Raw genomic sequence first — 26,781 nt, forward strand, 5'->3', positions numbered from 1 at the left:
AACGGAGATTACAGTAAAATTAAAAAGGTTAAGATACATTTAGACCTCTTACCCTCTGGTAATAAGATTAATTCCTTGTTGGCTTAGAAGAAGGAAAACTGCTACTGAGTCATCTGCAATTTACACAGACCTAATCTAGTAAACCCATTTGTCACACAAGAAGTGGGTACAAAGGTGAGTATTGTTGTCCCCTAAGTGGAAATACTTGCTTAAACCTCAATTCTCCACAGTGCTGCAGAGTCCTGAGGTAGTGAGTACACACAGGGGACAAAGGGAACTCTCAGCTCCCACTGATACACTGACTACTGATGGGGATTTATCCCTTCAGGGCCAGATCCTTGAACAACAGAGGCTGGCACAGCACATTTGACTTGTACACCCATGACAACTGATCCTACCGAAGGCTCCTGGTCTGTCTCTACAGATTAACTGAGCAAACTACCATCTCCATTCCTTTTTAATTTTTGCTGTAGTCTCTGATCACAAAACAAGCCCAAACCATTTCCTGCAGTTTTAGCTTGCATATTTGTACACTTCCCTCAAAAATATTCAGATCTGCTAATGGAACAGAATAATATTTTTTCTCATTCTTTTCCCCTCTCTTTTATTCCATTTTATAAGTGTATTTGAACACTTGCAAATATGAAGGGGAGCATTTTCAGCCTCCTGGTACTTCAGTCATGCAACATCTGTGAGCATACAACATCTCTAACTCAGTCTACAAGTCACCCAGTGTAATATAACATTCTTGATTTTGCTGGAAGAATAATAGCAAATGGCTGATACATCTTTTTGTACTTTTGCATTTAAGACTCAGAAACTAGCCATTTTTGTTTATAGAAAGAAAATGAAAAGCACTGGCATTCATTACTGTTGATTTGCTCTCTTTTTATTAATCATTTCTTATTTTTAAAAGGCCACAGGAGTGAACAACATAATGCAGTGGTAGGAAGATATTTACCAATTTAGCACCTCATTATAAAACTACTCAGAAACCTCTTTGTCTCTTGTTTAACATAATAATTATTAGTGGCAACAAAAGTGGGTCCCACACTTGCACCATGATTAGCAAGTGATGAATTTGGGTTGAATATATTGCCTTTTGCTAAGTAAACCTTACTATATTCCAAATCCTCAGTCTAAAAAACATCTAATTTAAAGAAAATAATTTATACTCCTGTCTAAATGCATGTTTCCAAATTAACCAGTGATATTCTATAGAAAACAGCCTCTTTTATGCTTGAAGTCTCCAGCTGCCACACAATTTATATCTCTTTCCTCCTCTCTTTGTTTTTCAGCCATTTTCCCTGAATGTCAAAGTCAATTTAGTGCATTTCACTTTGCTGAATAAATCAGAGGCGAAATCCTTGCTAAAAGTGAAAATTTGATTTGCTAAAAGGAGCTTAGGGCAACTATTAATCAATATATCCAGAGTGTCAAAGCTAAGGCCATGATAGACATGCATTCATTTGGAGATTGGTTGAGGCAGATAAAGGGGGACACTGGGAAAAAAAAAAGTGCAACAGCCAGACAGTGTAGTGTGAATGTTGGGGGCTTGGGTGGAGGGAGAGGACTGATAGGGAAAAAAAAAAAATAAAAAAAGCAACAAAATAAGAAAAGGAGACATTCAGAAGGAAAAAAACAAATACTTGTATATGAACAAAAGGTGAACTTAATAGAGGCATAAAGTCACTGTTTCATTCTGATCTTGAGAGGATTTTAAATATAGGAATTTTTTTTCCTAAAAACCCCCACAATATTTAAAGATAAGAATTGAGCCAAGCTCTTTTGTAACCTGTTAATTCATTTTTTTTTACTTTTTTATGCTTTTGGTAATGATTACTCTTAAACAAGCTTTTTCAACGAATAGGTACATATTTTGAAGTCCTAACTAGCAAGAGTTTCAGGTGCCTTTTTGAGTTTTACTGTGCATTTATTTTCTACTCATGTATAATTTGCAGGTGATGAGATGTTTCTATGTTTGAGATTTTTTTTTCCCCTTAATTTAATGCAAGTAAAAAATGCAGAAGCGACTAACCTGGAAACTAAAGTTGTTTTTTTTACCCCAGGACTATGCCTAGCATTATTAGAAACCTTCTCACCTCTCCAGTGCTGTCTCTCTGAGTTCTGAACTGGAACTAGCAGACATATCAAGAGTGTGTGCACATCTAGCTGTACACAAAGCCTACTACTCTTTTGTACCCATATCTATTGAAATTTTGCCACCGACTTCAGCAACAGATTCATCAAGAATAGCCCAACACCGTATCTCAGCTGGGTATGTTAAAAATTTTTAAAAACCTGAATAGATCCATTGGTTACTACCTTTTGCCACACTACAGACCCTTGTTTTGTTTTGAAAATGCTAGGAGACTTGTGGACATGTTTATTCATGTATTATCCTACCTCTTCCTCCCTTGCCTTGCAGGATCAGTTAAGCCTTCTCTGTGGTACTGTTTTCAAAAGATGAAAAACTGAAAACTGCCACCATTCCCAGCACTTCAAACACCAGGATAGATGAACTTCTGGCACTTTAGGCACACTGCCGTCCCATTCTGTTTAGAGAAAACTGAATCAACATGGTGATCTAAACCCTGACCATTTTGGGTGGTCCATCCATGCTAATGCTCAAAATAAAACTGGCAGCCAACTGCTGATTTCTCATATTGTACAATTCAGTGCCAGAGGGTCAAGGAAGTTATTCGTTTTTGAGAAACCTCTTGGCTGAAATCTCTACCCTCACGGCCCAGGGAATGGCCTGCCTTAGATCACATGTCACACTAGTTGTGAATTCAAGAATGTTTCCCTTGCAGGAAGAGCAGGTCTGGTTTCTGTACTTAAAGCATGTTTGTAGAAAGAGTTAAAAGAAAGGCAGATACCAGGCTTTTGATAAAGTGTCCCAGTTAGCACTTTGAGAAAGGGCAGGATGTCCTGATTCCCCGGGAGGCTCAAGTTATTATTCCTGCCAACCTCTTAGCACCTCACAACTCATCCTCCATTCCATGTCACATGAGCAGTGAACACCACATTTACATGTCCAGCTCTCTGTGGAGGGACAGGCACCCTGTGATGGGGTACCCTCCGAAGCTGCAGGGTTGCGTCTGAAATGGCCCTAAATCCAGCTAGCAGCACAAGGGACTAGGGAAGGCTGAGCACAAAAAAAGAATTTTACAGCAGCAGGCAGTACGGTACAGACACACAGGAATACACCTGTCCTCCTCGCAGAGCTGAGATCCTTTACAGGCTGCCCCAATAACAATCCACACAAGTTGATTTTGGTAAACTTTTTTTTGTACTTTTACCTACATGGGGTGCTATTTCTGAAACACATGGTAAGAAGAGGGCATTTTGGAAATGACAACTCTGCAGCAAATCATGTTCTTGTTCAGTATTAGAATGTCAAACTACACCCCTGAAAGGTGCTTTGGAAAGAAAAGCTTAAATATTGTCCTCCACAAAGAGTATGCTTAGAACAACAATGTTTCATAAAATATTAACACTAAAATATTCAAAACATCCTTGCATTTGTTACATTAAAATCATGTATCTTTTTTTTTTTTTTTTTTGGTAATACTAGTACCAATGGCAGTATCAATTTCTATCTATTCCTTTCCTTGAACACTGTTATTTCTAACAAAACAGGGACTCAGATGAAGACAAGCAGGCTTATTTTACTAAATAATGTAACTAGTTATTTTTGATGTATTACTCTCATTTAATGTTTCCAAACAAATTTTTCATCTTAAGTGCAAAAAGTTGATTTCTGTGGTCTGGTTGATGTTTTTTTCACGCATGCAAATTTTGTAGAGAACATTTTGTCTTTAGCATCCTGTTATTTCTTAAGAGCTTAATGTTTGCTGCCTTCATTTAATATGAAAGAAAGTTGCACATTTTAGAGAATGTCAATGAGTGAGTTACAAAAATTGCACCAAAAAGATTCTGGTGCTATAAGTAGGTATCAGCAGAAAACAACCCTATATAGCGAAAGTTTAATTAATATAATGCAACCAATTAAATAGAAACTCCCCAAAATACAGTGTGAAGGATAGGAAACTCAGCTAACAGAAAATACTGAATTAAGGAAGGGCTCCTTATTTCAAAGATAAACAAAACAAAACAAAAATAAAACAAAATAAAATAAATCTTGCAGGGTCTTCCTAATACATTTACAATTTATTTAGGTCAGTTAATAGGAGTTTTGTCTCATCAGGCAGGAGATGAAGCAGAATCAACCTCTCTCCCTAAGCACCTTCAGTATTTTACTAACGAAGTTACAGTACATCAGAATATTTTAATCTGACACAAAGAACAACAATAGATCTGACTGCTGGCCTGATAATCTTCTTATCACACCCTGTGAAACCTAGCTCTAATATTTGACTGAGCCTCCATTACTCGGCAACACATTCTAAAAAGGCCAACAATGGAGAGAGAATGAAGTGGAGTGTGGAAGTACCTCCATATCTACATAAAAGAGATTAGAGGCGACAGCGTTCCATTTTACAGCTCAATCATATTGTGTTAGCATGCGCTTATCCGAGCGCGGATGAAATTGAAAGAGAAATAAAAAAGAGTCAGGCAGATAGGAACCATAAAAGCGAGGCATGAGCAATTTCCAAGGATATAAAAGGATGCTAATGGCGGGGCCCTGTCATTCTTAAAAAGGGCTATTAGGGCACCATCATCTGTTCTTGTGCCCTTACGCCTCTCTAACTAAAGTCAAGCATTTCCTAATGCCATTGTGATCTTTTTCTTCTTCAGATAAGACATGGTCATGTTTCATAACAACACACTTTCCATTTATTTGATTTATAAATGCAAGGAGACTAATTCTATTTACTGATAAAGGCTTTCCATATATATTTTTCTTTCAATATTTTCTTTTGTAGATGGTATAGACTTTTTGTTCAATAAAAGCAACTATTGAAATATTTCCAATACCACAAAAATACTAATGATTTTATGAAAGGACTTGAACTTTGTATAATTTGAAAACATTTTTTAGTCTCTGACTGAAATGGGAAACTGTTGGCCAGGGCAGAATGAATATTGCATTGTTACCTTTTTGTAGATAATCCTATTAAAAGACTTTTTTCAGAAGAGCAAAAACATTGCTTCGGTTTCCTCCACAAAGACAAATTTTACATTGCAATGCTTTAGAGTTGAGATCTTTATTAGTTATTAAGCACCTGATATATAAGGGCCTTTAATTACACTGAACCTTAAGAAATCACTATTGTAAAGAAAGATTTGCTGATTGCTGCTTTGCTGTGCTAGGCACAAATTCACTACTAGTATAATTAATCGACTCTACAAGATTTACACCAAGGGTTTACTTGGTCTGCCAAGCTACAGTGAACTTTTATGCAATTTGTACCCCTTTCCTAATTTATCCTTTCCCCCATCCCGTTATGCTTCTGCCTACAGTAACATTAATTAGCTTCACAAACAGGCGAGCACCAATCAAGGCTCTTCCAGAAGTTGTTCTGTGCCAGACATTAGCTGAGAGTAGGCACTCCAAGTTCAGCCATACTCCAACGTTCAAAACCAAGCTACAAAATCTCAACCTCTTTAGCATGTCCAGCCCCTTTGCATTTCGATTTTTGTGATCAAATGGCAGACAACAAGCACAGATTTTATCACTGTCCTCTGTTAACTGAAGGCTTATAAAAAGATTGTATTTATTTTCTTTTTTTTTTTTTAATTCTCATTTGTAAATTAAATCAGGTAAGTACACTTACCTAGGGTGGCTTTACCACTCTAAGGTTTGAGCTTTCTTTGTACTAAAATGCTGTCTTGTGGCAGGTAAGTTCATCAAGTTGCTCAGATTTTAAATTTTCGGGACCAGTTTATGTCATCCAATACCTTTTCCACACTAACTGAAACAATCATTTTAAAGGCTGCTCAGTCTCATCCCCCTGCTCTTCCCATCCCTCCAGCTAAATCCAAACTACACAGCATACTCACAAATCAGCCTGACAAAAGTTCCCCTGCAACTGCTATGGAGCATGACTGACTTCGAGAGCTACTCTATTTTGGTTAAGGTGATCTAGGTATCTTCCAAAGATGAAACTCAAACTCACCTACTTAACTCATTTTGACTTAATTTGGGGTGCTTTATTAGCAACCAGTGTAAGACAAAGTAGCTACTATAATATAGAGTGATGTTTAAATTAGTTTACAATTTGCTTGGGCTCATCTAGAACTGCTCTGAACAAAGCCATTCAGAAATGTCAGCTGTGTTCCTAACCACTGTAACAAATTGTTGCCTGAACGCTGCACACCTAATGACTTCAAATTAGCTGCACTGCGATATTGCCTGACAGTTCGTTACGACTGTTAGCAACATAGCCGGCGTATCATGACCAATAAATTGGTTTCAGTGTGGGCTGGGAAAGGGACTTCCATCAATTTGATTAAAGAAATTACTGTAGCATTCAAAGCATAAAGACAAACTAGTTTAAGGAGACAGAAATAAGTTAACTGTACCAGAAAAACATTGCTTGTGATACAAGAGCTTGTTTATATACCGTTTGCAGCAAAGAGAATGACTAAATTTCAACTGACTATTTCAGAGTCTGTAGGCTGTTGTCTTTCCTCTAAAGCAAAAAAAATAACCGAAACACTTCATAAAGGTACAAATTATTATTATTCTTTGATTGCAATTATATATACAGTGTTTGTATTTATCCAAGATGACCCAGAAGAACTGGTTAGAACAAAGGAAAAAAAAAAACAAACAGCAAGAATATTTCTTTGCAATTTCTTTTGAAACTAGAAATAAAGTATCTTTAACTCTGATAAACAAACAATTGACTGGATTATTTATTCTACTATTAAGGTGTCCCAAAATCACATCTAAAATGAGAATGACGTTATTACTCTGAGGAATTAAATGTTATCCACTCTCATGCTTAATAAGGCTCCACTATCAAAATTAGAAAACTAATGAGCTGATGAAAACACATCAACATGTTCACTCATCTGCTGGACAAGAAAAATACCTTAAGAAACAAGAGAAAAAGCTGACCTTTTTTTGTGTGACTTTACCATTTGTGAAAGGTGATAGACTGAGAACCCTGGAGACTTCTCTAAGTTTGTCTGCTAGCTCTCAAAGCAAGAACAAACACCTCAGCATTGGGGAGGGGCAAAAATACACCTGAAATGTTATCTGAAGGATTTGCTAATCTTCTGAGAAATTGCTTTTGATGACCCCCATTTTTCATGCTAATAAGATTGCCAGTCAGCTTTTATAATATCAATGTATTTATGTGATGCAGACTGCAGTCCACTCTGTGTAGACCAAGGAAATACTGAATTGTAAGAAGAGACTCTTTGGGTCAGTTCAGTTCTTTGTACTGAAATGCTGGTACAATTCAGTTCTCACACTAGATCAATCAATGAAGAGAATGATTCCTCTGTGCCTTGCCAAAATACAACCGAAGTTTTCACCTCTCCTTTGTCAGTAGTGCTGTATATATGTAACGGAGGAGCCCTACTTACACTCAAATACTGCTGAATCAGATGACTACAGAGGAGAGAGCTTGTATGACACTTTATGTCAGGCAAATGCTCTGGATAGCAAGGGAAGTTAATAAAAGGTAACGTGAAACAAAAGTAATTCCCCAAGCAGCATGTGAAACTTATTAACATGGTAAGACTCGCAGCAACAACACTACTTCTTCCAAGGTAAGATACATGATCATCTAAAATATGTTCTGTAGGAATATTCTGGAGCTTTACAAAAACTTTATGTGTTGTAGGGAGGGAAAAAATTAGTATTTTTTACCATCACAGAATAACCCATGTGATGATTTCTGTACGTTATCTATTTGTAATAAATACTGAATGTACCTGGAATATGTTTAGCCCATCCAATGATCACCACCAGTTCTCTGTCTGCCAGGTCACAAAGAGTGGTAAGCGCTTTGATGTCACTGTCTGGAACAGTGGGGTCAGGCATAGCATAGATCTTCTCTGGTTCAGCCACCAGCAAATGGGAGACAATCTTGTTATCTGTAAAAATGGTCCAGAACATTACAAGATCACCAGTAGCATCATTCTACACTTCAAACAGATGGCTCAGATTTCAAAGTGCACAAAAATTTGTCTTAAGACGCTCAACCTGATTAGACCTTATTGTAACTCCATGACAAGTGGTTACAGCACAAACAAATCTGATCCATTAACAGTGTTTATCAAGCCAGACATGTATGTTCTTAAGATAATAAATTCAATAGAACATAGAAATACATAATCCCCTTTTATTACTTGAGTACAGACTTTATTGAAAAAGATTAATGCATTAGAGCATATTTTGTACTGTTCAAATAGAAAAGTTTTGCCTTTATCTGACTACCTGCAACCCACCCTACCCCTTAAAGGCAGGGACATTTTTGAGTGATAAAATACCACAGTCAATCACTGAAATCTGTAACTTCTGTCAGTTACCCCAACTACCATCCTTTATGCATAAACCAAGGCTAATGATCTCCTTCTCATTTCTAAACAGGAAAAACCACTAAAATCAGGGAGAATAAAGAGTGTAAAATTATGCAAAATATTAAAGTATGCAAACTCTACCTCAGAAAACTGGTTTTGTGCAAAGAATGATACTTTATCGTAGTCACACACTGCTTATTTTTATCTATATAGCATTTTCATTCACATGTTAAATATTTACTTTTTCATCCAGTTGACTTGTGACATCAATTTAGAATAATCAATTAAGTTATATGGAAAAATGCAGAGAGGAAAAAAAGAGAAGAGCCCACAAGATTTACAACACAGTGTTGCTATTCTGTGAGTAGGATAAACATAATATGAGCACTATATCCATGTGAAGGCACAATGGAAATATTTTATCTCTATACAGGAGCCTGATTTATTACACTGAGAAGGCAGAACCGAAAAATAGGAAAAGGACTAATTCATTAAACCTCCTAATACAGGGTACATTACTATACTTCCCAATATATTTACATTTTACTTTTCCTCGTAGGTACATTTTTGGACCTCAAATGCACCACCGGAATTTAAAGCCCAAATGGTACCCTTTAGTGATTTTACATGAATTTGTTCCCGTCAGTGAGATAGAAATGTTATAAGGCTTGATATAAATGGGATTCCACTGTGAGAAGACACCAAGTATTTTCTGAGTGCAGAGAATGCTGTCAGAATTAGTATAATTTTACCCATTTGCATGTAAGTCATGGGACAAACTACACTGTCCTCCTCTAATGGAAGCTGGCTGCTTCCAGCAGTGTCAGAGAGGATCCCTACTAGTCCATGACATATTTCCATAAAATGCTCACTCGATTCAGATTTCTGATACTTTACTGCTCTTTAGTGACACACACTCCTTGACTCTGGTCTACTGTCTCTACAATTTTTGCCTTATTCCAAATTTGTGTGTCAGAAGTTGTGATATATGTTAGTGTTTCATATAATAAGTGCAAGAGTGAACTGGAAACCATCACATCAAACACACATTGTTTTGTTACAAGGGGACATATTCATGCTTTATATGAACTATAGGAACTCTGCCAACTGATTAAGTTTTTGAACTCAATAGTCAACTGATTATCACACTGATTAATGAGGAATTCTAGTCTTATTTAGAAATGACAAATGGTAGTTTTAACTTGGCAAACAGCCTTTGCATGGTTTTTTTTTTAGCTTTTAAACAGTCTCTTCATAACCTATTCAATTTCACACAGAAAACACTTAAGTGAGAAAAGACATTACTTCTTTCCAAATTCCAATGTTTTTAATTGGTTAGGAAAATAGGATGAATTAATTAAGAGTTTCTTAACATCCAAACATATGCATGCAGCTGAAGACTTCTACTTTTGGGGTTTTTAAATGATAAATGAATGAAGAAGCACTCTAATCCCAAACTTCTGGGATTTCTTCCTCTGCAGCAGAAGAAATGGCTGAAGAACCACTTTCATTACTGTATTAGGCTCCTCACCAATGGCATTCCATAGATGATTTAGGAATATTGTCTATTTTGATTCAGGATTTGCAGAATCTCAAATATCTCTTATTTTGCAGTCATAAAATCTATGGCCAGGCCACTAAATTCTATGGTGAAGGTGGAAAATACAACAGAGATCAGTAGTACATGTAGGAAAGATCCTCCAAACACCTGTTGTTTCCTTACAGGGGGGAAAAAGCTTCATGCATTAGCACAGAACATAGGAAAATTCTGAATGTACTCAGAAAACTCCATCGCTCAGGAAATTGAATAGCCATGAGCACTGTTTCTAGGTAAATCTTATTTAATGTTTCCCTAATTAGAATCAATAGAACCCAATTTTCATTGCTGTGCTTTTGTTATGCACAAACTATCAGTCAGGGTCCAGAAAATCTCCCAGGCTACTTCCACACAAAACCAATTCAACTGTTTCAAGTCTGGACACTTATCTGCCAGGATTTGAAAATTAAGTTTGAAAAATGTTTCTTACAAAATTGTTTGTACTTGAATAAGCTAAGGAAAATGGAGGGAGGCACTCAGATAATGAGTAATGATTTATGAGGAGGTTAGTTTATCTTAGACAACTGGAGCTTACAGAAATCGGTGTAGTTATCGCCTTATAGGTAATGTAATGCACCACGTTGCAATAATCTTGGGTTTACACAGAGATCCTTGTGTTTCAGGACAACTGCATTAACCTCTGTTTATATCTTAAGGGTTTGGGGCTTTTGGGTTTGATTTTTTTTGATTTTTTTTTTTTGGTCTGTTTGGTCTTGGCTTTTTTTGGTATGTTAGGCTATCAACAATTCTACTCAATGACAATATCAAGTAAATGAAAAACTGACAATCTGTGCACCCAGGAAAACTAAACCTCTAATGAAATTAAGCATTAGAGTTTATTAAATTTTATTGTATTATCAGAAAGTTTTTATTATAATGTGCAAAATCTGCTTAGTGCAGCCCTAGATTGTATTTACAGAACAGTGGGACAGCTTATGGAGGCTGAGTAGAAGATGCCAGATTGGACAATTGAAGGAATATAATCAGCATAATGTTTTTTGGAAAGGCAAAAGGAAACTATGCCATATGTTCACTTAAGCCTTAATTTTATGTAAAACTGGCTGTTTTTTCTTTGACACAGCTAAAATGCCCTTTCACTTACAGTTCAAAGACTGTTTATTTGCTCTCCAGATCCCCATATGCTCAAACGTATTGTACACAGCACTGTCCCCTACTGGGGAACACCATCGGAAACAGATTCCATTTTCCATCCAGCCAGGTACTTTCAAGGGGCTAAAACTGACATGTGTGCTGTCAGAGGCTTAGGGGCAGAGGCAAATGGGAGACAAAGAAGGAATTTGCCCTCCTTATTTCACTGGCTTATTTATCCATGTTACAAGCAAATTAACCTCCTCAGCAGGAGCAACTGGACATGTGTATTCCTATTTTAATTTGAAGAGTTTACAACTCTTGATACAGAGCCTGTGTGTCTTTGCAGGGTAATACATCAGCCTCTTGAACTACAGCTATAATGCTATTAAAATTTACTTCATGGAATTAGTACAGTCACTGCTTGAGTTTATATAAGCTGCAAAGCAAAACCCCTAACTATTTTTAGTTAATCGCAAAGAGGATGGAACTTGTATTTTAGCAGTGAGATGATCATCTCTTTCTCTCTTAATTTCAGCCTGGTGAGATACAATCAAGGACATTATTAAAACATAACAAAACAAAGGAAAAAAAAAATCCATGAGGGCACTAGAGCCCAAACTACCACTTTCTGCTTTGTTATTAGTGTGGCATATTGCTGTTTTAATCTAATGTTAGGTAGTGTATTAATCTATAGGTATAAATTAATGAGGCTCTTAATGTATTTTCATTGGGAGGTTGAGCAGTCAAACTCATTTAGTTAGTGAAAACTACAAAAATCAGTTTCTTGTGAAATCTGAAAGTAGAAGCTTCAATGAGCTGATGATCACGGTATGAACCGTTTTATGTACCACTGAAAATAAAGATAACCTGTAAATGTAAAATTTGCACTGCATAAACCATGCTTTTATACACTTCCACCTGTAAAAACACTCTTTGTTCAACTCCACTTGAGAAAGATGAGCATATTTAAAACAAAACCTGTTAACAGCCAAATCGATATAGTCCTCATGGTAATATTTTCTGACCAAACCCTTGTTCAATTCAGAAGGAGCTTAGCAAACAGGGATGGGAGTCAATAGCCTGTACTGAGAGAGAAATGTTGTGTATGTGGTGTACTCACATGGCTTTTTTGCTGGCTGAACTAGCTGAGGGTTCAGGTATGGGCTGTTCTCTGCATCTATTCTGCGCTTGTACTTCTGGCGACCTCCACGTACTCGGTCTAGGCGCACACCTACATTTGGAAACACAAGCAAACATGTAATTAAATACATTATGAGCATGCCTTTCAGGTAATAATCTTCCATTTCCTGCCTTCCAATATTTATATTAAAAGCATATTTATTTCAAAAGATTAATTTTAGAAAGCATGGGAAATCAGTATTAAAAGTATTTGCAAGCATTAGAGTTTCACACATGCAAGACTAAGTATACAACATAATTTCCTGTTCATTTAAAACCATTCATTCATTTTCACATATTATTGAAAACAGCTAGCAAGTTTAGTTTCCATTTGAAAAAGGCTAATCTTAAGTCATCTTTGCCAGAAGCAGAATTTCAAAGCTGTAATAAACACCATGGATATAGAAGCATAACATTATGAGCAGAGAAGTACAGAGGATTAGAACTTTAGGAACAATGAGTCCTGTATACAGTTCAGATAGTCAAAATCAACATGGCCAGAGGATACAAAGTAAGTATCCCCAGTAAAATAAGAATATATATGTGGCTTAAAGACTGAAATTGTTCATGAGAATTTGAAAGAAATTGTACAGTTGTGCATTTAGATGTCATCAGTGATGAATTAACGTTTGTGTTCTACCTCCATACTGTTCATTCCTTAAATACAACATTCTGCTGGCTGGTTTGTATGGATATATAGGAGTTTACCTTCCTGAAACAAGCTATAGCTGCTCTCATTGACAAAATGAAACAAGGTGAAAGGGTGCAAAGACAGTAGGTCTTACAAAACATAGAAATATTTTTATTTCTTTCTGAGTCTCCCAGGCAGATTTCCAGACAGTCCAGATGAATGTGACTAAAACCAAGTAGTAACATAACACGGAAGTTGAAGAACTTGGCACATATGCAGGACAACAGGACAAGTAATACCAAGTGCAAAATTTGTCCCTGATGACACAGATTTAACAACACAAGAATGCAAGGACACATTAAGTATCAATGGCCCCTGTGAGTGATGTATTAAAGTGCAACTCACTTTCCCATTTTTCATTGTCTATTTTAGCTCTCCTCCCTCTATGTGTATGTTCTATTGCTATTATTGTGCCCCACTCTTCTACTTCCCACTCCTCTGATCTCTCCCTTACACACAGAATATCTTGAGAACTGGCTTCTGGACAGCAGGGGAAACCACCACCAAAGAAGTTACAACTCATGTGCACAGCAAGAAGAACATAGCAGAGTTTATGTGCTGTCTCTGAACCTGCACTGCTAGCACAGACAAGTTACTGGGAAACATCTGGCAGCCCTCTTTTCTTCTCATAATCCAAAAAGAATTAACTGGCCTTTGGTAAAGGAAAGCTGTTTTGACAATTAGCCAGAAATCCAAGTTCAACTATTGTTGGGGTGGTATTAGGGTTTTTTTGCTTATATTTCCTGGGTTACTAACACAGGAAGGAGATGCTTGCTTTAAGGACACAACAAACACCTGCAACTGTAATTCAGTTGAGTTGTATACAACACTGTTCAATGGCTTTTGCTCATCAGGAAAGTAGCAGCTCATCACCTCTACTTAACAGTGAAATATCACCTGGTTTACTGCAGAAGACTGTGTATCAAACCCAGGAAGTACATTTCTCATTGTATGTCGCCAGTTGCATTTATGAGGAGCACATGATTTAAATAGTAACACAAACAAACCACATACTCCAAGAGGTCATTGCATAATTATGAATGAGATCTTATTTATAGTAGTTACCTACGTAACTTGTGACTGATTTGTGGTCTAAGCTCTTTGATAAAACTTTTGCTGATTCGATCATGGTTATTTTTGGTTTCATTTTTTTAAAGTTATACTTAGAAACCCATGAACTACAAGACCATTTAAAAAACTATACCACAAACTTTTCCAGAACTAATGGTAGGTCACTGTTCTTAACACTTGAATTGTGAGTTTGAGCTACACCTGAAGCAAATGACATCCAGGACAATACATTGCCATAAAAATAAACAGCAAAAGACCATGGTTTGATAGCTGAATATTCAGAAACAGGCAGAGGATTAGAACAAGCCACATGCAATATTGGTGGGATTATGAAAAAGACTGCCCAGCATTTGAAGAAAAATAGATAGAAAATGATTTCTGCATAATTCAGATGCCATCCTTCTTTCTGCTTGGGAACAGATTTCATAGTGATGAAAGATGGATAGCATCAGACAGAAGTATGTTTAATCAAAAAGTAATGGAACTGAAGCTTAAATTAAAATAATATAAATCTACCTAGATGAACATTTTTTTTTACTTCTTTTGCAATAGATGAGGTACACATTCAAGCCATTCACATACTCAATGGAAGGAAATACAAAAAAAAGTCATAATAGCAAAATTTGACTTAGATCCACACCCTCACCGAATATACATCACCATATCTGTACAAAAAGCTTTCTTTTAAAAAACCCCAGCTTCTGTATAACTGACGAGCAATTGTATTGCACAGTTTAAACGTACCTAAGTCTATAATAGAACTAATTCAAATTTGAATGTGAAAATAGTTTTGATAACATAACACCAACAGACTATAAATTAGAGCTTTATAACCCTTTCATTAAAACTGAGTTTTCCATCATTCTGGCTCCTAATATTTCCTTTATCTGTAAGATATCCTATATCTAGATTTTTCTGTGTCTGTATCTGTAAGAAAGTAGATACTCTGGATTTAATTTCTGATAATCTAACATACCCTAAGTGGTATTTTACTTCCCAAGGGAAGTATAGAAGTAAACACAGTGTAAGACACTGCTTAACAAGCTCTACCCATCTGACATTCCATAAAAACTTTGGAGTTTGGCAGGTAGCGAACTGAAGTCCAGAAATTCCAGTGTATATGCACTCATATTCCTCTGTAACTCCTATAGTTTATATGAGAGAATTCACTACATAAGGGTTTATTTATCAAGACAGTAGCTCTCAAGACAGTAGCAACTGATGCCTCCTTTGTTACAATAACAAAGGGAAGAAATAAAAATAATTTTGTCCACAAAAATCTTCATTTGGGGCAGGAAGAACTTTACATCAGTCACAGATGTAACTGTTTAAATCCCACACAGTCTGTATTTAGATTATTAAAGGGGATATTGTGGTATCTGGATAAACTGAGTAAATCTCTGCTTCAGCTCTGCAGAGCATTTTGGCTTCACAAAATCTTCAGCATCTCCATTCACTCACCCAATCAGTCCTCAACCATGAAGTGAAAAGAAAGACACCCACTCCACCCATAAAAAATCACGTAGTATCTCCCAATGAACTGCACTGTACATACTATAATTACAGTTCTTCAGGCTCAGAACATCCATTTGTGTCACTGAACACAGCTCCACCACAGACAAGGAAGTTGATTCGTCACATTTCCTAATGCTCATTTGAAAAGCCTTCAACAGAGAAATAACACCAAGAGCCCTAATGGGAAAAATAGGGATGACCACACGGTAGAAATGGCTTGTGACCAGTTAAGAGAGCAGTTACTTTCAGTGTTAAAGTGCAACATGTTCACTTTATATCCCAGGACAAGCACAACTCATGAACTCATTTGTTCAGGAGTGATGAGCAGTCAGAGATTTACAAATCTCAGAAGATGAGGGTTGGGCTGTAGAGAGAGCTGTAATATAGGAGAGATGGAAACGGTGTAAATCAGTGCAATAGCTACTTTAAAAAAAAAAAAAATTAAATGTACTGATACAAAGTAAAAAATTCTCCAGCTACTCTTGAGGGAATAAATGCTTTTATATAGTCACTATAATAAGCTCCTACAAAAAAAGTTTACCTCCTGGTTCCTTACATAATCTTTGCATGATTTCTATCAAATTCTACACAATACACAACAAAATCACATTGGGCACTTTACACTAAGTGTGTCCACATAGCCTTGCACAGAAACAACTGAAAGCCAGAGCACATGAACTACCTATCAGGTTATTAAATCTAAACAACATCTGAACTCATTTTCTCTGTATTTCCTCATCTGTTTCTCCCTTGCCAATAAATGTAATTATTATTCCTATTCTCTGGCCCTTTTCTCACATCTCATGCAGGCCTTGAAGACCTCATGGAGGACAGATACCCACTGTGACGATGCTACATAAACAAAAGGATTGCCCATAGCCCAGTATATTACTGATTTTGCAATTCAGGTCCTCAAGATGAAAATACTATTTAACCATGTCATCTCATTTTCCATACAGATCCAAGCCATAGTAATAGTGTATTATTTACTCTTTTTATCACACACCACTATTTACTCCTTTATCATCCATCTCTATTCTTCTTATCCATCCCCTCCTTCTTACCTTGTCTACAAGCTTCCAGTGTTCATTTGTTCACTCAACCCATAAACATTCTTGTCCTTTCCAGAGAGTTCTATACTCACAAGAAATTCTCAAGTCACACTGGAAGGCATTAGCCCAATCCTTCAAATCAAGTCCTACCAACACCAGAACTGCGTGTAAGGAATCGTTCACTACCTTTAATTAGGGAGCTTTTTATTTTGGGAGAAATATATATATCATATACTTGATCAGTAAACAACACGTTTGAAATCAGACTCAAATGTGCAATTTTGACTTCCTTCAGGAATTTCATATTCTACTTCCCCTAAATAACAGTCTCATGGCATGCCGATACATTCTACATCAATGCCACTCTGGCAAATTCCACCTCTAACACAGCATTTGGTATGTATGAAAAATATTCCTATCTCGTTTTTTGAGATATGTAACTGGCTAACAGTGCATTCTCTACAGATGTCTGCAATATTCCCAGCATTGTCTTCAACAGTGAGACAGGTAAAAATTAATACCCCCATAACTGCAGCTCTAGAGGAACATTAGCAGCAGAGGTAAAAAAACCCAGATTAACAGCAAAACTGGAAAGCACAGAAATAATTTTAATGGCAGGTTCCAACATGGTTCTCCTTTGGGATAATGTCTTGATAGAGTGTTCCAGTTCACCTGAACATACTGTGATTATTTCTAAGATTGCTGAGTAAACTTCAGTGAATACTGTAAACTCTGTTTTGCTTTTATTTACATAAACCAGAAAAACTAGCTGATTTTTCCACCATGAACACAGACAGAATGTATTGAGACTTAAGAATGCACACTCATCTAAATACTCTTTATACACTTCAGCAACCTCTATAATTTGGGGTTAAAGTCCAGTGCATTAACCCTGCAGTCTGAAAGATTTGCAATGGAAAAAAATACTTTAAACCATGAAAGACCTCTCTCAATACAGTGGAAACACACAGAAAAGTAACACAGCTGAAGAAGTAAGATGAGCTATCATTTTTTCTGGATCTGCATACTTGTTTTATGTGCTGAATTACAAATATGCCAAAAAGCTTCTGCAATCAGTTGACGAAGTATTTGGATAATACTTTACGCAGGTAAAAATTCAGCTAGAGATGTAAAATATGTGTCTACTAGGCAGGCATCATTTTGAAAACAGAATCATAATTCATCAAAGAAGTTATAAGCTATGACTCACATTAAAGTTTTCCTGATCTATGGTTAACAATTACCAAGAGAAGGCTTTAGTATTTTGTCTTCCTATAGCCATCTCCACAATTAAACACATTATTTAGAGTAGCATAGGAAGTCTAAAAATCATCCTCCTACTTTACATTCAATTATTATCAGTAAGTATTTGTTAATGTGGGATAAAATTGGCTGTTCTCGAGAGGTGCCTATAAAACAACTAATTCATGAACTGACTCATATAATTGACTAAAAAACAAAACAGTGTCTGTTGCTTTAATATCTAACTTGATCTGAGACTAAAAGTTGTTTAATTTATCTGTTCCTCTGCAATGATTTCTGAAAAACAGTTTATTACTTAAAAAACGCAAATAATTGGGCTAATTAAAATATTTAGTGAATTGTTCCAGATTGAAAAATCAAAACAGAAAAATACTGCTTTTGTAAAACAAGGGCTTCAAGCCAATACTTCAGATTTTGCTTATGTTTAATAGTAAACAAAGTTTCTAGGCAACCAAATGTACGCAGTACTTTGGAAATTTCATTTTTGTCCTGGGAGAAGGGGATGAAAAGGCTGGATTTTTGCAAAGGAACTGATAAACATATTTCTTAGGTTAAAGCCCAGTGGTTTGGTTTTTTTGATTTGACGAAAGAACTGATAAATGCATTACTTACACAGCTCAGTACTCAACCTCTCTTGAAAGGAACATTAACTTTGCATGAACTAATCATCTACATGCTGAAATTTTGTGCACTGTCATTTATGCATTAAACCACAAAAGAATGTGAATAAAATCCCCTTGGTTTTCCCATGTAAATGAGACTTGGTGTAAATAAATTCTATTATTTCTTAGCCCAAGTGATTTCCCTTGAAGAATGGTCCATAAACAAAGATGTTCACATGAAGAAAATGTGGCATAAAATGTTTAAGAATCCTATTGTTCCTTTACATTTTTAAATGGCTCCATATGCATCCTAATCTGTGACACTCACAAATACAAATTAGGTCACACGCAACAGGTGACAAGTTTTAATTGAATGTCTTCTGTCTGCAATTCTGACAAAAGGTGAATGGAAATAAATGAGTCTGGCAAGACAGCCCTGAGCTTTACAATACCCAATACCTCATTATTTTTAAACAGCTATCTATAAACTGATGCTGACAAGCCTTGAACCTTTTATTTCTGTTCAAGAAGAGGTGAATGTGCAGGAAGAAAGAAGAAAATAAAAAAAGAAAAGAAAAACATGACAGCTACACTGTTGCATTAAACATGCAACACCCATTATCCAATGATTAGCTCTCAAATATTACAAAAGAATATCTTTTACACTTCACATAAGAACTTAGGAAAAAAAAATCTGTCTCTTTTTTGGAAGAGATACACTCTATGCACTCCATTACTAGTGCCTACATTTGATCTTTTTGGAGTTTTATACTACCAGGTTTTCAGTGGAATTATGCTAGACTCTAAGACGATTTTAAAAGAGACTGAAATTAGGCCAGTAAACACAGGTTATCCAGCTTCCACTTCTTTTCCTTCCCTTTTTCAAAGTGAGGAAGAGCCTGTGTTGCAGCAAAATGTGCATATTTGTAAGACACAGAGGAAAAGGAATGTAGAACGAAGGCTGAATATACATAAAGCCCTGGTGTTTCTGAAATGAAGCACTTACCATTACATAATACTTCTCTTCCCATCACCTGGATTACTAATATACTAATTACTAGGAAGCAGTGTAAAATACTGCAACAGCTTCTATGAATAACACAGAAAATACTGTTGCTAATTGCACCATTAAATTTCATGTCAATGTGCTTATATATCATAACCATCCTATATGAGAGTATATGCCTTATTTTTTTAATTATGCATACAATGTCCTGGGACAAGGTATAAGAATAAATAAAGGCAATCTATCACTAACTAAATACCACAGTTCTAACCTTAATTTATTTAAATATAATTACGGAAGATGCTATCTTGTTTCAGAGTTCAAATTACAACCAATTTAATGAAGTGGAGCTTGCTGGGCTGTAAAGTCATTACTGCATCAATACACTTGTAACCATTACTTTAAAGGTGACAAGCCCAGACTGGGAAAGGCAGCTTGGCTGATGATCCAAGGAGAGGCACAGAACATTAGGAGACAGAAAGGTCAAAAAGTAAGTTTGAGCAAGGCAATGCCAATGCCTGAAGGTCAAAAGCAGGCCTTTATTCTAGATCACATCAGTAGATCTTATAAAGAATTCAGGAGCTATGCTGGTGACAACTCTAATAGAAAAGAAGTCTAACTGAAGTTCTGGACCATTTGCTGGCAACTCTCAAGAGAGAAGGGAAGATTGAAATGAAATGCGTTACAATAATCGGACTGTGAAGTACCAGCAGCATGAACAAGATCTCAATACCCTTTTCAGATACAATAATGAGCAGTTTCACAATATTTCAGTTAGTGACTTGCAGGGTGTGGGATTCTGGAATTAATCTGTGATCCAGAAATCACAGGAAAGTTCTTAACAGTGTGAATCGAATCAGTTATACAAAATAGTATCAGTTCTACTGGGACCAAGAAATATCCTGCTTATAATTTGGATTTCAACCTACAGGAACTGATTTCATAATGCTGGACCAGAACCAGAGAAAACTAAAGGATGGCTCATCATACTAGAGCTTTAAAACAGATGCAAAATTCACTTAAACATTAAGTTTTTTACCCTAACAAATATGATCCCTAACTTAGGAAGTTCTTTCTATTAGACTTTTTTTTCCCCTCCTTAGGGACAAAATCTTTTTTGTCTTCCTCAAAGAAGAGCCATTCTGTGATGACCTGTACAAGAGTAAGACAAGCAAAATTTACTTTCCAGACTGCACTCATCTGGCAAATTAACTGAGACTTTTACAGCTAAGATGGCTTTATGATGCCACTTGAGCCTAAACTGGTCTCAGTGCAAATACATATTTTTGCACAGAATTCTGGATTTCTCCAAGGCTTATTCATGAAAACATCATTTTGACATTGTCTATTCTCTTAGTACACCCCTAGCAACCCTATCTCTGAAATCTTTCTCATATTTATGCATTAAGTAATCATGAGCTATATTTTTTTGGTGAAATAGGAAAGCAATTCTTTCCTGCTTTTTCTATATTTTAAAGAGTAACATTTGAGTGTTGTTTCATGGAATCAAGAGTAATGATTTATGGAACTGCATCCATTTCACACTTGATCCTTCAGGCTTTTTCAAAAGGTATGACAGAATTCTGAACTTCTGCATGCTATTTTATGGCCCTGGAGGATCTATAGCAGGGGGCACAACGGGAGAACAGCTCAAGAACGTTACATCATATCTCAGCTTATATGCAGCTAACGGATCATTAGAGGCATTAATTATATCTCATCATGATTTACAAGCATAAGTTTTTAAGTATCTTTTATCAATTGGACTTATATGAAAGACTGCAATGGAAACACTAAGAACGTTTCCTAAGTGGAAATGTAAAATACCTGAAGTAATTGAATGAGTACATACACAAGCCTGATGCTAAAAAAAAATAGGTACTTTTAAACCTATGCACAGACTTTATATGAAAATATGGATTTTACTTGGAAAACGTGGTAGATATTCTCGCTTTTTGGCTTTCTGCAGCAATAATATGAGCATTTTGCCTTCTGTATTGTTATTCTGTTTGCACATGCTTTTCAAGACTAGATAGGAGTTACACAGCAGGGTTTCATTTGGAGTCCCAGAGTAATCTTGCAGTACAACTACAAGATAATTCTAACCTCAAGATAAAAGATTTTATATTACTAGTTTCAGATGTCTTTGGCAAATGACAGGGCTTTTCTGTACTTTGCACTTCCTGTCCATGTACTGTAACTTTCTGTTTCTTACAATTCTGTCTGCTACAAGAGTAAAGTTCAACAGTTGCTTATATAGGTACATAGTTCAGATGGGCACATTTTACGACTGTCAGGTATCTGAAATTCCAGGTTTCTACTTCCTTTCTGATTTGTCTGAACAGTTGATTATTTTGAAAAGTACAGTCTTTGTCTGTTATTTAGGTAGGGGATAAAAAACAATGATCTGGGTTAATATGCTCAGACTGGAAGGCACTGACATAGCACATCACAGCACCTTACTGTTCAGTGTTGCTTCTGTCTGAAAATCCTAATGTGGATCAAAAAATGGACTTTTTTTGTTTCATTATTTGCAGTGTGTTAAAGTGATGACTGCTCAGCAACAAAAACATCAAAATGGAGTGGCTAGAAGGGCATCAAATTGAGACATAACAGAGTAAAATAAAGAAAATCATGTGAAAAATATCAATGTAGTGGAATTGCTTCCTATTAGTACTGTAGCATTGCTTTTAAAGATAGAAACAAAAAAAAAGGGAGAAATGTCCTCTGCATATATTATGGTTTCTGGAGGTAGCTGGTAAAAACATTCCAAATGGCCTTGCCAGGAAGGGATTTTACAAATGGCCTTTAATGGAGGACCATGATCCCATCCACAGTACAAACATTTGCCCTAACAGTTTCCAGAGTACTGAAACTAGGCCTTTTCCTTTGTTTGTATATAACATTTCCCCTGTTCTTCCATTAATACTGTCAAAGAACTGTGCATACATAAGAATCAGAAAGTGAAACTGAGCAGGAAACCACCAAAATTAATTGATCAAGTTCTATGCTAAGGTTAAGTGAGGAGCAAAGGAAGGAATAAATTTTTTAATTTATTCAATTGTACAAGAGAAGGCTCCAGTCCTTCAACTGAATTATATGGATAGGTATATAGAGTATATAAAACTATCAGATGTGATGGAACATGCAAGATTTAGAGATGCATACTATTTTGTTAATCTTCACTTTTTTCCCTTAATACAAAAAGGACTGAAATATTACTATATATATATATAAATATTAAGATAATATCTGGTGATATCAGCTAAAGTATGGAAAGAACACAAGATTAATTTTTTTACAATTGCTATAATGAGTGTATATATTTGTGCTTCTCCTTCATAAAGTAATGGACAAGAAAATGACACACAAGGAGTTAACAGGTACAAAGTTCTGTGGACATAAATAAATAAAAAAAAAAACCCAACAAAAAAAACCCCTCTTCATTTTGAATTTTAAGTATTCTCCCAAACATGCTTAGCACTTCATTCATGCCCTCAGTGTGAGTGATTTATACCTTAACTCACATACCCTGCCAGCCTCACAACCTGACATTCTGCCTGACACATTGGAGTGACAGGTTACCCTGCTTCTGGCCTCTGAGTCTTGTCTCGAGGTACTGCTTGAGCAATTAATAGAAGGTTTATTAGTGATACCACTTCACTGATACTACTGCTAGAAGCTTTCCATACAGAAGCACATTGGTTAACCAGCGTATCGACAGCTCCTCAGTGGCTAGCAACAGGAACCGATCAGAGCCTACGCAGAAAATCCCAGCTGAAAAATGTACTCAGGATTTCCCAGACTTTTTGATTGCCTCTAATCTTACAAACAATTAATAGTATGAGGTAAATTGATTTAACTTCAATAAAACACAATGAATTTTTAAACAATTAGACGATATAGTCTTATTATAAAGTACCCCTGCTCTAAAACAGAAGCAGTGACAATTTTCTTCTAATCTTATGGGTAACACTGGGCCTTTGGGAAATGGGTTAATAAATTCTAGTTTTCTAAACCAGGCAGACTGATTTACTGTAAACTTCCCCCATTACACTTACAGTAGATGTCTATCAAATTGCTTATGAGAACAAATTTATGGAAAATATCCACGAGTAATGCTTTGTTCTTATTAAAATACATGAATATGTATGTAATTTTAGCCAGCCTAAATGAACAAAACAAAACAAAAGAGAAAAAAGGTCAACAATTTTTGTCACAAGAATTATTCTTTTACACAAGATACAATTCCTCCCTATTAAAATGCCCTTATATAAAAGATGCTTGTCCGAGGAGAATATTTTTCCTTAAATTGTAATCGCAATTGCTATGAAGAAAACCCATACAAATTACAGGGGTATGTTAATACAAGTAATTGGGCGACATAATTACATGAGCATTATTTAAAAGAGGAAATAAAGCATAAAATTTCCTCATAAATTATTTTTACATAGAATTTTAACAAATGCAGAATTTTTTTTAAAACATTAAAATAGTTCTAAGTCAGTAATTCCTGACAAACACAGTCTATTTAAATTGATACGTACCTACCCTCCTTCTGAACGCAGATGTCGATGGGAATATTCACCATGAGCAATGCTAAACACACACATATTTTGTTTTTATATTATAAAGAGTATTTACCGAACAGGAAGCCAAGGTCTTCTCACTCAATGCACTGCAAATCTATTATAACTCCACTGAGATCTGCACATTTCTCCACAGAGCTACTTCTAAGGGTGAGAACAACGAAGAGTTTACTTTCATTGAATTTGTATTTTTTTACAAATACTATGTTCCTTTCAAAGTTTTCTGCTTTATGTCCTGAAGTTCTGTTCCTTCCATTAAAACACATATGACTCATTCTTTCTTTCTTTTTAGTTTTAAACATATCGCTATACATTCCTATGGAACGTGACACCAAATTTAAAAGACATTAAAACTCAAGAGTAGAATTTACTGAGTAAAAAGATGACAGGCTATGAATAAAATAACTTAATGAAACAAACCCACAAATAAAAACCTAGAAGAGTATTTCAAGATATTTATAACTAGCACCCTCAAAATAAGCAAATGTGTGTAATATTCTTCCTAGAAGGAGGTTTTGAGTAACTTGACCAGAAAATGTGTGTACAACTTGTAGTTTGGTCCCTGGGTTCTGTGAACTGCTTATGAAAAAAATGTCATTGTCACTCTGTGATTAGGAAAACAGACACAGGTTTAAAGGAAAAGGAGATGACAAGATCCATGATGGCCTGCAGTGAGTACACTTTTCTTTCTCCAGCAGGAACTCTTCAGAGAATGATTGCTAAATGCTGTGTGCTTTGCACAGCACAGTGTAACTCAATCCAGTAACACTGCATTGCCTAATGACTAACACAAGCTAAGACAAAATTCCTTACTCTTTTATCCTGCCTTACACAGGCAATCCGTGAATATAAATACAGGAAACTAAACACAGTCAGAGAAGGTCTGTAGAGCTGCTGGCAAATAAAATCTCTGTGTGCCTCAGTTTTCCACATTTAGATTCTGTCCATCATTGCATCTCCACACTATTCTCACAAGATCCAAAATTGTACCTAGAACTGTTATTTAAACAAACAAACCTGTTTCTTCTTTTCCTCTTTCCCTCTCCTTGACCTTAGAACTTTGGATCAGAACCTCCTTCTGCAATGTGTTCATTTGTGCCAGAAAGTATTTTGAACCTGAGGTCAAATTTGGATCCATTTTTAGATGTTCATGGTTTTTTCCCTACTAATTTTAATCTGGACTAAATATATTCATAAGAATGATACAAAAATGTGCAGATAAATCTGAACCAAGAAAGCACATTTTATTACATTACTCTAAATTGACATAATAAGAGTAAGATCTTGCCTGTATTTTCAAAGGGAAGTGTTTCACATGTTCTTCCTTGAAGCCTTAACTTAGTTAAGCCCGGAGATAAGGGAGGAAAGACCATTGAAGGAAATACCTCTATTTATGTTTATATGCAGCAAAATTGTGCATCAGTTATAGAAAATATCACTATGATTTCTGGGAATACTGTGTAGTGGAGAAAATCTAAACACATGACACTGACAATGGATCCTATGAGGAAAGCCTTTGGGATTGGTGATGGGACCTTAGTTATCTCAATGGTCTTAACAAATCTGATATTTTCTGACACTGTTTCTTAGGGTTTTACATGTTTCCCATTCGCCAACACGCAAGATTTATGTGAAAATGGTACACCTTGGCACTGCTCAGGACCATTTGTTTCTTGAATTGAGGCAGGTTTTAGAAACTGTAACACAATTCATTTTTTACTGCCTTTTCCCTATTTTACAGAGTTATTTTCCACTTGTCATGCCATTGTGTCAGAGATGGTGTGGTGTGGTGGATTGATACCTCTTTATTATTCTCTCCAGCCTGTGCCTTTCCTTTTAGATTGCTCTGTGATCTTCTTTTCAAACTATCCATGAAGAGTGGAAGTGTAATAAACATCTCTACTTTGTGCCAGATTTTTGTGGGGTCCATTGTTTTCTCAGTGATGATACTTGCATATGTCTTGAAACCAGGTTAACTTGCAGTTAGATCAACAGGAAACTTGGCCATATATCATAAATCCATCAACCCAGCAGAATTTTAGTTTTAACTGGACCTTTAAATTAAGATTATGAGCCCACAAAAAAAGAAAGAATGTACTGTAAAACTTATAGACAACCTTTTTACATTTAGAATAAATTTTTTGTATAACTTTTACAGACCAAAGATGACTAATTCCATATCAAAAAAATCCTAAACGGCAAATAAATTCAGAGACAGAATTCTGTGATTTTGATTGCCATCTTCTCTACATCTGAAACAGTACAGCCCATTTTTTATTCAAAATCATTTCCACAAACAGCATCAAAATAAGTTTTAAATCCTCTGCGTAGGCTTTTAATTTTTAAACCTCTCTAATTAAAAGATGAGGAAATTGTCCTTGTAGTTACATAAAAATATAAGAGAGTAAAAAGCTTTGCATATGCTTGTTTTTTATTTGTGCCATTCTATCTATTCTACTCTGAGGAATGGATTTCCATCTTTGTGCTAAACATCAAAAAATGCTCTCTACACTTTACATCTCTTAAACCATGTTGTACATCGTACCACTAAGGTATACAATCCTCATCACAACTCCACACAGCTGGCAAATGCCACAGTGAACTAAACAGACTGGGATTTCAAGTGCTGGATACTTAACAGCCGGAGAAGCTCTTTAATCTTGTTTAAGAAAGAGAGGGCAT

General features: G+C 35.9%; 1 protein-coding gene across 50 annotated transcripts in view; it reads right to left on the reverse strand.

Annotated features, from left to right (window-relative positions):
* Positions 1-26,781, reverse strand: part of ESRRG (estrogen related receptor gamma) — a 387,839-nt gene that overhangs the window by 40,155 nt on the left and 320,903 nt on the right. For all 50 annotated transcript variants that reach the window (XM_058835879.1, XM_058835826.1, XM_058835862.1 and 47 more), the window contains 2 exons: positions 12,252-12,362; positions 7,855-8,016 (listed from right to left, as the gene is read on the reverse strand). In XM_058835879.1, coding sequence (XP_058691862.1) covers positions 7,855-8,016; positions 12,252-12,362 — 273 coding nt within the window. The remainder of the gene's footprint in view (positions 1-7,854; positions 8,017-12,251; positions 12,363-26,781) is intronic.

Source organism: Poecile atricapillus, chromosome 3 (assembly GCF_030490865.1).
Source record: "Poecile atricapillus isolate bPoeAtr1 chromosome 3, bPoeAtr1.hap1, whole genome shotgun sequence".
Lineage (NCBI taxonomy): Eukaryota > Metazoa > Chordata > Aves > Passeriformes > Paridae > Poecile > Poecile atricapillus.